We start from the raw sequence: 17,500 nt of genomic DNA, 5'->3' as shown, positions 1-17,500 counted from the left end.
GATTTCACAGAGTTATTAAGTCGTTGTAGCATTTGTCGTATGCAAACACACAATGTACGCACACACACACACACTCACAGTGTAAATACTCAAACACACAGAGTTGCACACACGCAGTGTAACACAAACACACACACACACACACACACACACACACACACAGAGTAACGTGCACACACATAGATAAATTAACTATGAGTTGAAATTAAATAGGAAATATGACATGTGAGAATGGGAGGACTCTGTGTAAGTGAAGCTGAAATATTCCTCTCAGAATAACTGACTTCACAACACCAAACAATAATATTCAGTATTACATTCACAACATCCAGTCTGAACACACACATGTACAGTCAGCAAACTGCAGAGCTGTGCATTAAAGCAGGTGTGTGTGTGTTTCAGCTTTATAAAGCAGGTGTGTGTGTGTGTGTGTGTGTTTCAGCTTTATAAAGCAGGTGTGTGTGTGTGTGTGTTTCAGCTTTATAAAGCAGGTGTGTGTGTTTCAGCTCTGGAGGACACACAGGTGAAAGCCTCCATTCTTCATGTTTTTATGATTATTGCTGTCATGAAGAGAGGATGAAGAGCAGCAGGAGACGTGATGAGGAGGATTATCAGACACTGAGATGCTGATTTATTAAAGAGCAGCAGAAACTCTCTTATTTCCAGAAAGAACACAATATTACTGATAATCTGATCCTCTCCGTCATCCTGATCAGCTGCCAAACATCTTCCAGAATAAGCTGTATTTGGTGATATGATGAATCAGTGCTGCTGTTGGATTTATCCAGCACCCACTGTATTACAGCAGAGAGAGATTATTAGGCTGACAAATGCTGCTTTATTTTCACACACTGTACACAAATATATCAGTCAATTAACAGTTTTCACTATTTTTTGATTCATGATCCATGGGACTATGATCTTTCCTCCAACAATTCAGATGTTGAGAAGAGTTCTGTTTTCTGAGTTGTAAATTCTGATACAATACCTGCTAATAAATGACTGCCCAGATGACTGATAGCTCCACGTTATAGAACTGATAGCCCTGCACTAAAGGATTGATAGACTCACCTTAAAGAACGAATAGCCCCACCCTAAAGAACTGATAGCCCCACCCTAAAGAACTGACAGCCCCACCCTAAAGAACTAATAGCCCCACCCTAAATGACTAATAGCACTACCCTAAAGGACTGATAGCACCACCCTAAAGGACTGACAGCCCCACCCTAAAGAACTTATATTCCCGCCCTAAAGGACTGAATTCCTGGCCCTAAAGAACTGATAACCGCGACCTAAAGGACTGATAGCCACACCCTAAAGGACTGATAGCCCCACCCTAAAGAACGTAAAGCCTCGCCAAAAGGAACTGATAGCACCACCCTAAAGGAATGATAGCCCCACCCTAAAGGACTACTAGCCCTCCTCTAAAGGACTTACAGCCCCACCCTAAAGAACTGATAGCCCCGCCCTAAAGGACTGATAGCCCCACCCTAAATGACTAATAGCACTACCCTAAAGGACTGATAGCACCACCCTAAAGAACTGATAGCCACACCCTAAAGGACTGATAGCCCCACCCTAAAGAACGTAAAGCCTCGCCATAAGGAACTGATAGCACCACCCTAAAGCAATGATAGCCCCACCCTAAAGGACTACTAGCCCTCCTCTAAAGGACTTACAGCCCCACCCTAAAACACTGATAGCCCCGCCCTAAAGGACTGATAGCCCTGCCCTTAGGGACTGACAGCCCACTCTAAATAAGTTACAGCCCTGCCCTAAAAGGACTGATAGCCCTGCCTTAAGGTAATGATAGCCCCGTCCTACATGAATGATGGCCCCACCCTAATGGACTGATAGCTCCACCCTAAATAACTTATAACCCGCCCTAAAGGACTAATATCTTGGCCCTAAAGAACTGATAGCCCCGACCTAAAGGACTTATAGCCCCACCCTAAAAGACTGATAGCCCTCCCCCAAAGGACTGATAGCTCCACCCTAAAGAACTGATAGCCCTGCCCTAAAGCACTGAAAGACCCACCTTAAAGCACTGATAGCCCCACCCTAAAAGGACTGATAGCCCTGCCTGAAGGTAATGATAGCCCCGCCCTACATGAATGATGGCCCCACCCTAATGGACTGATAGCTCCACCCTAAATGACTGAAAGCCACACCCTAAGTAACTGATAGATTTGGCCCAAAGGACTGATAGCTCCGCCCTGAATGACCAATAACCCCGACTTAAATGGCTCATAGCCCCACCCTAAAGGCATTGCATGTGACCAGTGGTGAATTTGATTAAAGGTTATGAGAGCAAATTAATTTATCCAAAATAATGAAGTGCAGTAGTAGTACGTAGTAGTAGTAGTTGTTGTTGTTGTAGTAGTAGTCATCATCATAGTAGTCATCATCGTTGTAGTAGTTGTCGTCGTCATAGTAGTAGTAGTCGTCGTAGTAGTCATCATCTTAGTATTCAATTCATCTTTATTTTTATAGTGCTTTTACAATGTAGATTGTGTCAAAGTAACTTCACATAGACGATTATAGTGAGTAGTAGTAGTCATTGACATAGTAGTCTTAATTGTAGTCATCATAGTAGTAGTAGTAGTAGTAGTAGAAGTGGTAGAAGTCGTTATAGTAGTAGTCTTCATTGTAGTGGTAGTAGTTGTCATCCTAGTAATAGTAGTAGTCACCGTCATAGTAGTAGTCATCATAGTAGTAGTAGTAGTCATAGTAGTAGTAGTTGTTGCTATAGTAGTGGTAGTAGTCTTTGTCGATGTTGTAGTAGTAGTAGTAGTCATAGTAGTAGTTGTTGCTATAGTAGTGGTAGTAGTCTTTGTCGATGTTGTAGTAGTAGTAGTAGTCATAGTAGTAGTTGTTGCTATAGTAGTGGTAGTAGTCTTTGTCGATGTTGTAGTAGTAGTAGTAGTAGTTGTTGTTGTAGTCATCATATTAGTATTTAATTCAGTTTATCTTTTATTGCGCTTTTACAATGTAGGTTTTGTCAGTAACTTCACATAGAAGATTATAGCGAGTAGTAGTTGTTCTTGACATAGTAGTATTAATAGTAGTTGTCGTCGTAGTAGTAGTCATAGTAATAGTAGTTGTAGTAGTCTTTGTCGGTAGTAGTACTAGTAGAACTACATCATGTATGACAAGTGCTATACACAAATAAGAAAGCTCCATTTTCATTTGATTGCGACTTTAATAAAGTGGAGCTGTGTAATAAAGCGTGACGTCTCTGTACAGAAATGTAAAAGATGCAGCAATCGCTCCATGGCTAATCGCTTGGTTTATCCTGCCTCTTTCCACAGCACCGCTCAACATCTTTTCTCATGCTCAAACTCTAATGTGACCGCAGTTCTCTGATCATCAAGTGTCTGTGAGTAAATCTCAGAGTGATCCGCCTCTGGTCACTCGCAGGATAGATCTCCCACGACACACACACACACGCACACACACACGCACACACACACGCACACACACACAGGCACACGTCTTTAATTAATTAACCACTGTGCTCCAGATTAATGGAAAAATTGAATTGTAATTACTTAAGGCCTATTTAAGCGGTAAATCTGAGCGCGGGCCGGTTTCAGATAACGAGAGCGCAGGGTAATTAGAGTCTGAATTACCCAGAGTCTGACTGTAGTCACAGGAGGCTCGTCCACATCTCTAAAACTCCACTGAAGAAGATGCAGATTGAGCTCTGATACAGGCATTAAATCAGGACTCTCCTCGTGTTTTACTCTGCACATTTGTCTTGCGCTCAATTTTGGGGATTTACACCTACCTAACTTTAAATAGTACCAGTTCCTGACTCCAGTAAGCTACAAACACAAATCAGCTTTCATTGTAAAGAAGACACTTTGAGCTTTACCGTGGTGAAAGGGGAAGTTACATGTTAAAAAATATCAAAAGTTATGCATTATGAAGTCATGAGAGAGAAAACTGTTTTGTGTTCAATATTTGTTTATCCATATACAAACACAGAAAAACATTAATGTAATGTAAAAAAAACTTGAAAGCCAAGTGTCTTATGAGTTTTTATTTCAAATTTGGTGAAGATAGCATGCAAAATGAGACTCTATCAGGGTCCTTCTCTCCCTCACCGTCTGAGGCACTTTCTCAAAAATGCCCTTCCCAAACAGTTGCTGAATATTTTAGTCTACATTCACAGGTCATGTATCTTTATTATTATCTGGGGCTTTATTATCCATCATCTACAGTTTATAATGCTCAAAATTATAGCTCAAAATGATCAAAGTTATAGATGCTTAAGTAATTAAGGGAAAACTCTGATTAAACACATCATTCAAGGCTAAATTATTTGCCCTCCTGTGAATCACACTTTCACATGACTCCCTACAATACTTAAATAAATATATTTCAGTGTGGGGCAGCGCAGTGGTGCAGTGGGTAGCACAATTGCCTCACAGCAAGAAGGTCGCTGGGCTGGGTCAGTTGGTGTTTCTGTGTGGAGTTTGCATGTTCTCCCCGTGTTGGTGTGGGTTTCCTCTGGGTGCTCCGGTTTCCCCCACAGGAACTGATCAACTACACTGTAAACCCTAATGCTGTAACTAATTAATTGAATTGAGTTCTATTAACTTAAATCATTAAAATTTGTTTATCTTTATTAACCTTGATGAGTATTTAGAACTTTTTCTTATTTTTGAGTTTGAAAAAATTTAATCTTTCAAGTAAGGTGAACAATTCTGCTGGGTTTAATTTATACAAAATGTCTCTTTAAAGTTTCATTAACTCAAAATCTGTCAGCCCAATGATTTTGCGTCTGACGTCATCCAGGTTCACGTACGTGCTCATGCTTCATTCGTTTTTTTCAAGATGGCGGATCGGCCTCGCTTCACACTACAGTAAGTAAAATATTTACAAATCCAAGAAATATTAAATGTATGTTTTAATTAATATAATCACAGTAACAGTTCAATGTAATGTAGAGTTAATCAGGGTGCGTTTACATGTCGTACATTACAGAAAACATGTTTAGCCTCACTTGTTGCTAACTAACGTTAACATTACTGTTTAAAAAGTTAGAATCAGTGCAACGTTAGCGTTAGTTGTAATGTGTTAACTCTGAATTTTAACAGAGTGTGATAAAGACAAAAATATTTAAAATCGGCAGATTACATTTTTCAAAAAAATTTAAATCTTGGCGCGAGTATGCCTTTTCTCAGCCTGTGCTGAAGTTGTCATGGAGACGCGCGCTCTCACAACCGCATGTCATGGCGCTGCGCTGAACTCCATCCAGTATGTGAATGTGGTATTATCTTCGCGATCTGTAGGCACTTCGGAAACGAAAGGCGCAAGAAACGTGACGTTAATCATAACTCAAATGATCTCCGCCTAAACACTAAACGGTATTTTCTGATGACGCGCAAAAACGTAGTCTCAAAACTTAATGTCACACGCAGCTTGTTGCTTGCTGATCCATGTATGAGGATAGCCTGACGGAGAACATTTAAGCTGCGCTCCTCACCTGAGCAGGTACAGAGCAGAGCTTCATTTTACACTACCACATTGAGGTAAAGTTGGTTTTATATTCATACATTCATTTAGTAACAACTTGTGACTCGCTCCATAAATTGTTTACCATGGTACTTTGTCTATTTGTTCTGAAATTACATGCAAGTATGACATGAAAACAACATTACACTAAATGCACTATATTTTTTTGACTGGACAATGTTGTACTTTGAAAGTCATTGGCTGCTAATATGATTTCACCATTAAGAATATGCAAAAATTACCTTTCTGAAATTATATTATTAAGGAGAAAGTCTGAATGTGTAAATATAAAACTAACTTTACCTCAATCACCAGCACTGATCAACACTTTATATTTCCTCGCGCTTAAGATGACATCTTTGCATATCAATGATTACCTGATTAATGCGATCAGTTAAATGAGTTTAAATGTCATTTAGGTCAAATGTATTTTAATGGTATGATAAAAGTTTTTTTTTTTCAGTCTATTTTTTTAAATGTTTACTCTGGAGAAAATATAAACAGCCTAAAAAACAAAGTATGCATATCTATAACACATTAATACAAAATTATGTTATTAAATAAAATAATAACAAAACAAAATATTCAAGACGTGCTAAACAAGACATAGTTTTCTGATGTGCAAATTTTGTAGCTTAAAATATATTTATATCTTAAAAATATAAATATTTTAGTCTATATATATTTACATCATTAGACAATAAGGTAAGTTTTGTTATTTCTAGCTTTTAAAATCAGGCCTTAAATTTCTTTGTCGTCATATTCAGTTTTAGAAATTTCAAAACTGTTTAAATTAAATCTGTGTTCATCGAATCAAAGCAACTAATATGATAATCAGCTATATTGCTAACCGTTTTGGAGGTTAACGTTAGACATCATGCAATTGTACTACTTCCACTCTCAGCTAAATGACACTGTGACTTTTTGTACATACAGAATTGAAGGTCAGGTGTTGCTGACTACAGATAGGTTCTTAAATGGAGGCATGTGAAAGGTGGGTAAAATATTTATTTTGTACTACTATGCCTGGCATATCCAGATAAAATAAATATTACAGTGTATTTATCAATGATACTTTTGCAGCAAGGAAAGTGAAACTTCAGCTAGACCTTGAGTTCAGTTTACAACATGAAGATCCTGCTTTCAACATCTGATCAACACCTGATTTTCATCTGAGGTAAAAAATAGATAAGTAAATGAAACATAATAATAATATTAATACATTTTTTCTAGAATTGTATATTTTGTGGTGTGGGTTTGTTTTATGAAATTCTCTCTTGTTTCTTTTTGCTGTTTGCAGAGTACCAACATGTTACAAATGAGAATTTTCCCCACAAATTCTTTGCAAAACTGGACCACCACCTATTTCATTTGATGACAATTTTAAGGCAAACAGCATCCAAAACTGGCAAGACAGCAGATACCCTGGCTAATCTTTTAAAGGTTTATGATGAGCAGGTATGTTTGGGGTCACGTGTTAAAGTATACATTAAAATATAATTTGAATTATTATTATTTTTTTAATTTTTAAAAAATTGATTCTTGATTTCCAGGAACTGAATGATGTCAGTTCATGACGGACTACTGTTATCAGAGGTCTTTTGGTCTTGCTGCGTGAGCGTGACTTAAGATTCTTTAGGAACACCATGGTAAGACTTCATTCATTCTTTTCACAATTAGGCATGTTTAATGAAAAGATGAAAGTTTTGAAAACTTTTACTTAAAAACATATTTGTAATCAAGAATAGTTGATGAATCATATAATATTGGCTCAGTCATTTTGATACTGTCCTTACATTAATATCCTTGAATTATATTTTTAGATTGATAATCCTGCTGACTGAAGATGCTTTATTGGCCCTGCATTCACTGAGGGTCTCTGTTGTCCTGAAGAATGAATTGGACACCACCCACAGCACACTTCCAGACCTTTCTTGTCTTGTATGGATTAATGTATGCTCTTCACATAATATATAGTAAAAGACTTTGAACTTGTGCAAAAAGTTTTGCTTGGCATGGATGATGGAAAATAAAAAGTCTCGTAGCATGGAAACCTTAAAGAATGAGTTGATGTAGAGCTTTTTTTTTTTTTTAACTTAATAAAGACTGTCTCTGGGGTAGTAACTTCAAAACATTTATTTACCTTTAATTGGTAAGTATGCATTTTATTATATATAGGGATAGTTTGTCCAAATGTAAAATTCTGTCATTTACTAACTCTTCACTTGTCCCAAACCTGCTTGAATTTCTTGCTTCTGTTAAACACAAAAGTTAAGTAAAGCTGACAACCTGTAACCACTGACTTTCTAATAGGAAAACAAATACTGTGGAAATCGGTGGTTACAGGTCTCAGCTTTTTTTTTTTTTTTCAACAGAAGAAAGAAACTCAAACAGGTTTGGAATAAGTAAATGACAGAATCATAGTTCAACCAAGACTGAATATATATATATATATATATATATATATATATATATATATATATATATATATATATATATATATATATATATATATATATATATATATATATATATATATATATATATTGTAACGCGCGCACACATGCCACGTCGCCCTGGTCGCTAATTCAACCCAGCTGGACCATCATCAACACAGGATCGTTCACAGCTGGATGTCATCAAGTGGAGAGGCATATAAACCAAGCCCACGCAAGGAGAAGATGAGCTTCATTCACCCAATGACTCCATGCGCTAACGCTTGTCTCTGTCTCTCCACAGCAGACTCCAGCTCGTGACGATCCCACATCCGACTACTCACTGTCCTTCACTTACTTCCCGGAGCACCAGAGCACCTCACCTTGAAGAAGAGCACCGTTTACACCCCATTCACGTTGTAAATAAAGCACCCTCTGGGGACTTGTCTGTAAACTTATCCAACTGTGTCGCTGTTTTCCCTCTGCTTCGCTACAATATATATATATATATATATATATATATATATATATATATATATATATATATATATATAATCTGCTCTCCGTTAAACAGAAATTGGGGGAAAAATAAATGGGGGCGAATAATTCTGACTTCAACGATATATATATATATATATATATACAGTTTCTGTGTAGTTTACACTAAACGAGTCATTTCACAGAATGTGCACTTATTATTTTTTTTAACGAATGCCTTAAGAGTAAGTTTTACACTTATTAATGTATTATTAAATTTTATCAAACTTTATAGTTGTTTTTTCTTGAGGCTCTTATGTCTGATATCATATTTACATTGTGGGTAATTTTTATTAATTTCAGAATAGTGTTCATTTTCAATCTCTTTATGTCTAATAGTTTTTATCGTTTTAAGACATTTGTAATTGCATAGGAGACAAATTTGAAAGTACTGTTGGACATTTTTTCTTTAACAATAAATGTCTAAAATGGTATTGTCTGTGTGTTTTAAATTACAGATTTATTTTGACAGATTTATGGGGTTTAAAGATTAAAATAATGGCTAATTTTATTTGTGAAACTGACGATGGAGAAGTTAATTTTAAAAAATGCTATCAAAATGTATGAGCTGGGTGACAAAGTATGTAAAGGTGAGATAAATAATTAAAAATAAGTTAATTGCTATTAAAATGTATGAGCTGGGTGATTTAAGTATTTAAAGTTAAAAGAAATTAAAGCAATTAAGTTAATTGGTATTAAAATGTATGAGCTGGGTGACTAAGTATTTAAAGTTTGGAAAAATTAAAACAATTAAGTTAATTGCAATTAAAACGTATAAGCTGAGTAACTTGGGTATTTTAAGTTAGGTGAAGTGTCTTGCATGAGTACAACAAACTCAAAACTTAATGTTTCTGTTTACTTAAAATAGATAATTTCATAACTTAAAAAATTTGACGTAACTGATTACCTCAAATTTTTTGAGTTTTGTCAACTTTTTCGGGATTACAGTGTACACTGGTCGTAGTGTATGAGTGTGATTTGAGTGTGTATGGGTGTTTCCCAGTACTAGGTTGCAGCTGGAAGGACATCTGCTGCGTAAAACATGTGCTGAACAAGACTGAAAGTTAATTCTACTAATTTGTCACGAGTTTTTAACTCAGTGCTGAGATAATAAAATACCTCATTACTTCAGCTTAAATGGATTGAGTTCACAGTACTTTTAGATTAGTTTAACTCAAATGGTTTGTGGCAATCGGCTTTCTCAAACGGTTTGAGTTGTCTTAATTCATTGGGTTTTAAAGTACTCAGTTGGTTTAAGTTCTCCTCATTTATTGGGTTTTACTGTGCTCAAATTGCTTCATTTACTTCCCAGTTCATTTTTAGTTCCCAGTACTCATTAGGATTATTTTTTTTTATCTTAAATGGTTTGTTGCAATCAGTTTCCTCAAATAAGCTAAACCTGACATTACAGTGTAGTTTTAGCACTTAGTGAAATGCTCCTGGATCAAATATTTAAGAGTCGTACATTTAGGACTGACGCAGTCATTATTTGGTTTTCATCTAGATCTGCAGGTTATGATCTACTTTAGCATTATGATATTTTGTTGGAATACGTGCTCTGTAGTGTAAAGTAAACAGAAACACTGATGAGAAACGGGATTTTAGTGTCATTTATTCATCTTTGTGGTGTTTGCATATGGCAGATGTGAATGAATCCTCTTACCTTCCCAAAGCTGCCTTTCCCAATGGCTCGCAGGATTTGAAAGTGATCGAAATTCACTGCAAAGAGAAGGAAAAGGAGATCAATAAAGGTGAATGTTATGACAATAAAGCATCCTGAACAGAAAAGTCAATCATCAAGCATGATGTTAATGTAAACCTAAATAACTCCCACACTCATGTTTACACTGCTCTCCTGAACCACACACTCAAACCAAATACACTTATAAACTTTGTTTATATTGCTACATTTGTTGTGTTACTATAGTTGTTGTGTTACCTTAGCAACTGTAGAATCACCGGAACAGATCAATTACTAATGATGTGTTACCATAGCAACTTTAGAATCATTACAACAGATCAATCACTATAGTTTGTTGTGTTACCATAGCAACTGTAGAGTCACCACAATAGATCAATTACTATAAATGTGGTGTTACCATAGCAACTGCAGAATCCCGGCAACAGATCAATTACTATAGTTGTTGTGTTACCATAGTAACCGTAGAATCACCACAACAGATCAATCACTATAGTTTGTTGTGTTACCATAGCAACTGTAGAATCACCACAACAGATCAATCACTATAGTTTGTTGTGTTACCATAGCAACTGTAGAGACACCACAATAGATCAATTACTATAAATGTGGTGTTACCAATAGCAACTGCAGAATCCCGGCAACAGATCAATTACTATAGTTGTTGTGTTACCATAGTAACTGTAGAATCACCACAACAGATCAATTACTATAGTTGTTGTGTTACCATAGCAACTGTAGAATCACCACAGCAGATCAATCACCATAGTTTGTTGTGTTACCATAGTAACTGTAGAATCAATACAACAGATTAATCTTTATAGTTTGTTGTGTTACCATAGTTACTGTAGAATCCCCACAACAGATCAATCACTATAGTTTGTTGTGTTACCATAGTAACTGTAGAATCACCACACTTTTGGAAGAAGATAACATTACGAATCCACTGTGGGAGAGTTGGTAATATATTAGCCAATTTTCCCAGAGCACGATAAAAACAATGCGATCATATTATATATTTGTAAGATGATATGACATGGGAGTATTCTCAAACGGCAACAAAATCTGTTGGCAATTAAGAGGAGATAGACATACCCAAGAAAACAGAACTATTAGACCTGTTGTTACATTTTTATTTTTCCCCCAATTTCTGTTTAACTGAGAGGAGATTGTTTCAGCACATCTCTAATCATAATAACTTTAATAACTCATCTCTAATAACTGATTTATTTCCTCTTTGTCATGATGACAGCACATAATATTAGACTAGATATTCTTCAAGACACTAGTGTTCAGCTTACAGTGACATGTAAAGGCTTCACTAGGGTAATTAGGGTAAAGTTAGGGTATTGGGTATTAGGCTATACGCTGTTATTGTATTACAGTGGTTTGTTCTGGAGACAATCCAAAACTAATATTGCTAAAGGGGGCTTATAATATTGACATTCAAATGACTTAATTTTTAAAAACTTTCTTGAGAAATAAAAATATTAGAGGAAATACTGTGAACATTTACTGAATCTGTTCAACATCATTTGGGAAATATTTTAAGGAGGATAAATATTTCCCTCCATTGTAGTTGTAAAAATAGCCTCAACATCCACTAAGCTTTATACAAGACCAAAACATATTACAACAGTTACAATCTATATGCTGATGCTACAAGTGTGTTTTTGTTTCTCCGGTATAAACTGTACACATTTGCTGTTGTTCAGTCTTCACACAGCTGTATCTGAAGAACAACAGAAGCATTGAGAGTGTTTGTTCATCAGAATCTGATCAATCAATACTTCATCTCATAAAAACACCAGCGTGTGTGAAAACGCCGCATCGATTCGACCTTCACTCAGCGCCAGTGTTTCTGTTTCCGTCAGCAGAATATATTCACCATATACCCGAGGATCATAATCACATTATCATATCTAACGCATCAGCAAACTAAATATGACACACACATGCATTAGGGCTGCACAATCTATGGTTTCAGCATCGATATCGCAGTGTGTGCATCTGCAATAGTCACATGGCAGAATCTGTAATGTCAAACCGCTATTATAATTGACCCATTTGAAAACGCACATGATTTGTCAATGTTTAACCGTAATGTTACCAAAATGTTTGTTTTTAGGGCCTGTGTTTGTGTGAGCTTTTTAAAGGTGCAGTATGTCAGTTTGACACCCAGTGATAGAACTAGGTATTGCTCTCCACAGTTTTAAATACACAGTTTTTAATAGATTTCAAGTCATGTTAAGGTCAATATTATTCGCCCCCTTCAGCAATATTAGTGTTGGATTGTCTCCAGAACAAACCACTGTTATACAATGACTTGCCTAATTACCCTAACTTTACCCTAATTACCCTAGTGAAGCCTTTACATGTCACTTTAAGCTGAACACTAGCGTCTTGAAGAATATCTAGTCTAATATTATGTGCTGTCATATTTATTACATCTGGTAAAATTAAACTCAATATCGCAATATATATCATAGAAAAATAAAATATTACAATGTCAGATTTCCAATATCTCTTATTCAATGTTTTCAGAGCCATGTTGAATGATGGACGAGTGTGTGGCATTATGTGAAGCAAACTGAAGATGCTGTCCAGTATTTTAGATGTAAGGCTGTGTGTCACAGCTCATTAGAAATGAATTTAAGCATGGAAATCATATTTCAGCGGTTTGATGTGCTCTGAAAAGCTGTTGTGCGTCTGAAAGCGTCCATTCATGAGGACTCAAAGCTGAGGACAGATCAAGCAGAAGCTTTTCATTCACTAATGCTTTCTGCTCGCTTTCTACTGCACCCTGAGGCCGCACACACACAAACGCACACACACTAAAGTTAAAAACAGAAACATAATACACTGTCACAAACACACACACACAAACTCATAAACACACTGTCAGAAACACAGACACACAAACACACATGCGCACACATGCAGAGTCAAAAATAGAAACATACTACACTGTCTCACACACACACAGTCGCAAATACACACATTTACACAGTCACAAAAACACAAATTCAGACACACACACATTGTAGCCTGTTATCTAGACAGTCTAACATTAGTGAGGTACAGAATTAAAATAATTAATTTTAAAATAACATTTGAAGTGGTTTAAAAGCTTTAATCAAAGTTCTGCTAAGATTATTCAACAGCTTGTCTTGTCTACTATTGTGTTTACTCTATTAGGGTTAAACTATGCATGTGTTTCCGAATTGTTTACTGGTTGATTCTAATCTCAGCTCAACATTGCAGATATTATTGAAATATATTTTATTATATGAAGCATGTCATTGAAATGCAGAATACTGAAAATCATTTACAATTATTGCATTAATGATTTCAAATTATACATGTGAATATGAAAGTATTTGATGCAACATGAGCAGATTTAAGTGCAATGCTACAGTCAATGCTTTGATTTAATGTTCCCATTTCAGGTTAATTGCACCAGCTGTATTTATTTTAACTGTGCAAGTGCTGCTTTGCTTTTTTGTGTGAATTTTGCCCCTGAGGCTGGATTAAAATGTGAAGCTGGAAGTGAACAGTGTTTACAGAATTAGTCACAGAAAGAGGTTTGGCGTTAAACAGCAAATAAATGGAGTCTGTGGGCAAGCTTTAAAAACAGCAGTCATTCTGATGACTAATGTTGAGCCATTTGTTTGCTGGAAATGAATCCACACTCTCAGGGTCTGTATATTTTTACCTTCCCAGAATTCAATACAGACTATCATAATCTCAATAAAGCTCCTCAATAAAACACATGTGATCATGATGATAATGATGATACTAAATTATCATGAAATCTAAATTAAATACTGAATTGTTTATTAAAAAAGAGTTTAATTGCCATGCATTCTTTAATCTTTATCAGTATCTCTATTCTGATTGGTGTTTACTTGTGTGAGGGCGGGGTCAAACTGTCAGTCACATGGGATCTACCAATAGCAAAGCACAACCATCCAATCAGATCCCAATAGAAAATACAAAGCCCAAAATACACATAAAATGCACAATATAACTGGAGCATAACTAGAAGAACACCTTAACATAACCTGAACAAAACCTAAACATAACCTGGACATAATGTGCACATCTGTATTGTTTAAATTTGATTCACAACACAATAGAAGATAAAATCTATGACAGCCCAAACATAATCTCAACATAACCTGAACATAACCTAAAGATTACCAGAACATTCCTTGAACATAGCTTGAACATAACCCTAACATAATCTGAACATAACCTGAATAAAAGCTGAACATAATCTGAACATAAACTAAATATAACCTAAACATAATCCGAAAACAAACCTGAAAATAATATAAACATAACCTGAGTATAATCTGAGTATAACCTGAACATAATCTGAACATATTCCGAACATAACCTAAACTTAACCCGAAAACAAACCTGATAATAATGAACATAACCTGAAAATAATTTGAATATGACCTGAACATAATCTGAACATATTCCAAACATAACCTAAACATAACCCTGACATAACCTGAATATAAGTGAACATAACCTAAGCATAACCTGAACATAATCTGAACATAACCTGAATATAACCTAAACATAAGCAAAACATAACTTGAACATAACCTGAATATAGATGAACATAACCAGAAGATAATCTGAACATAAACTGAATATAGGTAAACATAACCTGAATATAGGTAAACATAACCTGAAGATAATCTGAACATAAACTTAATATAGGTGAACATAACCTAAACATAACACAAAAATAACCCTGAATATAGGTAAACATAACCTAAAAATTACCTGAACATAACCTGAATATAGGTAAACATAACCTGAAGATAATCTGAACATAAACTTAATATAGGTGAACATAACCTAAACATAACCCAAAAATAACCCTAAATATGGGTAAACATAACCTAAACATTACCTGAACATAACCTGAACATAGGTGAACATAACCTGAATTTAACCTAAACATAAGCAGAACATAACTTGAACATAACCTGACTATAGGTGAACATAACTTCTGAACAAACTGAATATATGTGAACATAACCTGAACATAACCTGAACATAGGTGAACATAACCTGAACATAACCTGTCTATAGGTGAACATAACATGAATATAACTTAAACATAACCAAAGCATAATCATAATAGTTGTGAGGGCGGAGTCACTCACACAAAATCCACCAACAGCACACACAACCAACCAATTAGCTGCCAATGGAGAAAGACTAAGCCCCGCCCACATTTATGCATGATTCATTGGCTGATATACAGCACAGTAGAGGATGATCTCCTCCTGCATGGTGCTGTTATGGGCTCTGACACACAGAATAATGCAGCAGTGTGTGTGTCTGTGAGTATAGTGCAGTGTATCTGGCCTCGGGCTCAGTGTTTTCTGTGTGTGAGTGTGTGAGTCTCTGAGTCAGCAGCCCTCAGACGGATGTGTGTATGATCTCTGGCTCACGTCCTGCTGGAGAAAAGCCAAACTTCAGAAGCAAGAGTGATTTCCAATCCACTGCTAATGGACCACAGAGACAACAATAATACTAAGACCCTTAGAGATGCTGCAGATACACACACACACACACACACACAATTAATACACACACACACACAAATGCACAGCACACACACCTGACTCAAACACATTCATCACACACACAAACACATAAACAGACACGCATGCAGACAAGCCCACAGAGCAGCACACACACCTGATTCACACATACAACACAAACACACACACACACACATTCAACACACGCCTGACTCACACATATTCAACACTTACACACTCAAACACACACAAAGACACACACACACACACAGGCACGCTTGACTTGATTTTTACCATGTAATCAAATAAAGGTTAGTGCAAACGTAATCTAAATGTTATCCAAAAGTAATCCGATTACTTTACTTTTTTAATCTAAGTGATTACAGATTACAGTTTCTACCATGTAATCAAATAAGGTTAGTGCAAAAGTAATCTAAATGTAATGCAAAATTAATCAGATTACTTTAAATGTGTAATCTGAGAGATTATATTACCGATTACAGTTTGTACCATGTAATCAAATAAGGGTTAGTGCAAAAGTAATCCTAATGTAATCCAAAAGTAATCAGATTACTTTACATGTTTAATCTGAGAGATTATATAAATGATTGCAGTTCTTACCATGTAATCAAATAAGGGTTAGTGCAAAAGTAATCCTAATGTAATCCAAAAGTAATCTGATTACTTCTATTGTGTAATCCGAGAGATTATATTACCGATTAGTTTTTACCATGTAATCGAATAAGGGTTATTTCAAAAGTAATCTAAATGTAATCAGATTACTTTAAAATAAACATGTAATCTCAGAGGTTATATTACCAATCACACTTTTTTACCATGTAATCAAAAAAGGTTAGCACAAAAGTAATCTAAATGTAATCCAGAGGTAGTCAGATTACTTTATCATGGATGTGTAATCTGAGGGATTATATTACTGACAGCACATTGTGTCGTGTAATTGGTGAACAGCTCTGCATATCCGCTATTTCAGTGTTCTGTGTATTTATAAGTGTGTAACTCCAGAATGTTGTTGAGGGTTTATGTGCAGACGACTGACAGCGTGGACAGAATGAACAGAAACCCACACACAGGAAGTCATTAGTGTCACTTCCTGTCTGAGCTCCATCTGTCCCACACAGCACTGCAGCTAATGAGAATAACCATATCAGGAGACAGAAGAGAGACACGAGACATCATTCACAGACTTATATTAAACAATTGTATGCACTGAAATGAGAGTTTGGTCACTGAGCGTCTTTAGGAATACATAAGATAATACATTTACATTTAAACCAGTTATTGCAATACAAATTACAAACAAAATGTAGACTAAATATTCTATATTGTTGTGTTTCTCTTGATTTTCTGTTTATTAAAACTGTATTTAATATTTTCCCCAACATATCAATTTGTGTGTAGTAATTTTTAGACTGTGATCTTCAGTGTTTTGTTAGATCAGTTGATCAGTTTTGTCTTTGGTACTGGCTAATCTGGTTTATATGCACATATATATTACACTGTAGAGCATTCTGGAGAAAATAGCACTGTAAAAGAGGGATCTGTGAGGCTTATTCGTGCTGATATACACTGAGGACTCTGAGAATCTGAGTGCTTTTGAGAAATGAGGGTCAAAACTAGTTGAGACTTTTCCAGCAGCTCAAGGTTTGGTCAGTGATGGTCATTACAGAGAATCAGGCAAAAACTATTCCTGGTCAAAATACACCCCAAAACTG

General features: G+C 35.8%; 1 protein-coding gene and 2 long non-coding RNA genes across 9 annotated transcripts in view; 2 read left to right on the top strand and 1 right to left on the bottom strand.

The window, feature by feature from the left end:
- The window catches only part of LOC147841234 (uncharacterized), a 4,102-nt gene extending 239 nt beyond the window's left edge, over positions 1-3,863 (top strand). Inside the window, exons 1-4 of the long non-coding RNA XR_015506565.1 lie at positions 1-385; positions 456-1,108; positions 1,154-2,790; positions 2,927-3,863. The exon at positions 1-385 is cut by the window's left edge and continues 239 nt beyond it. This is a non-coding gene — a long non-coding RNA (uncharacterized LOC147841234). The remainder of the gene's footprint in view (positions 386-455; positions 1,109-1,153; positions 2,791-2,926) is intronic.
- The window catches only part of stk32c (serine/threonine kinase 32C), a 108,223-nt gene that overhangs the window by 59,713 nt on the left and 31,010 nt on the right, over positions 1-17,500 (bottom strand). For all 4 annotated transcript variants that reach the window (XR_015944950.1, XR_015506551.2, XR_015506552.1 and 1 more), the window contains exon 2: positions 10,159-10,214. Coding sequence is in view for 1 of the 4 variants with exons in the window: in XM_087279917.1 (XP_087136043.1) it covers positions 10,159-10,214 (56 nt within the window). In the remaining 3 variants the exon portion in view is untranslated. The remainder of the gene's footprint in view (positions 1-10,158; positions 10,215-17,500) is intronic.
- On the top strand, positions 4,827-8,416 carry LOC147841233 (uncharacterized). Of its 4 annotated transcripts, none has more exons than XR_015506561.1 (8): positions 4,827-4,871; positions 5,430-5,502; positions 6,460-6,517; positions 6,607-6,700; positions 6,824-6,981; positions 7,077-7,172; positions 7,347-7,464; positions 8,263-8,416. It is a non-coding gene; the product is annotated as an uncharacterized LOC147841233 (long non-coding RNA). The 4 variants fall into 4 exon arrangements; XR_015506560.1 differs by having other exon boundaries at positions 7,347-7,476; XR_015506562.1 differs by having other exon boundaries at positions 4,827-5,329; positions 7,347-7,476.

This window comes from Danio rerio, chromosome 13, assembly GCF_052040795.2.
Source record: "Danio rerio strain M-AB ecotype USA chromosome 13, GRCz13ab, whole genome shotgun sequence".
Taxonomy (NCBI): domain Eukaryota; kingdom Metazoa; phylum Chordata; class Actinopteri; order Cypriniformes; family Danionidae; genus Danio; species Danio rerio.
This window is presented reverse-complemented; position numbering and strand designations above follow the sequence as displayed.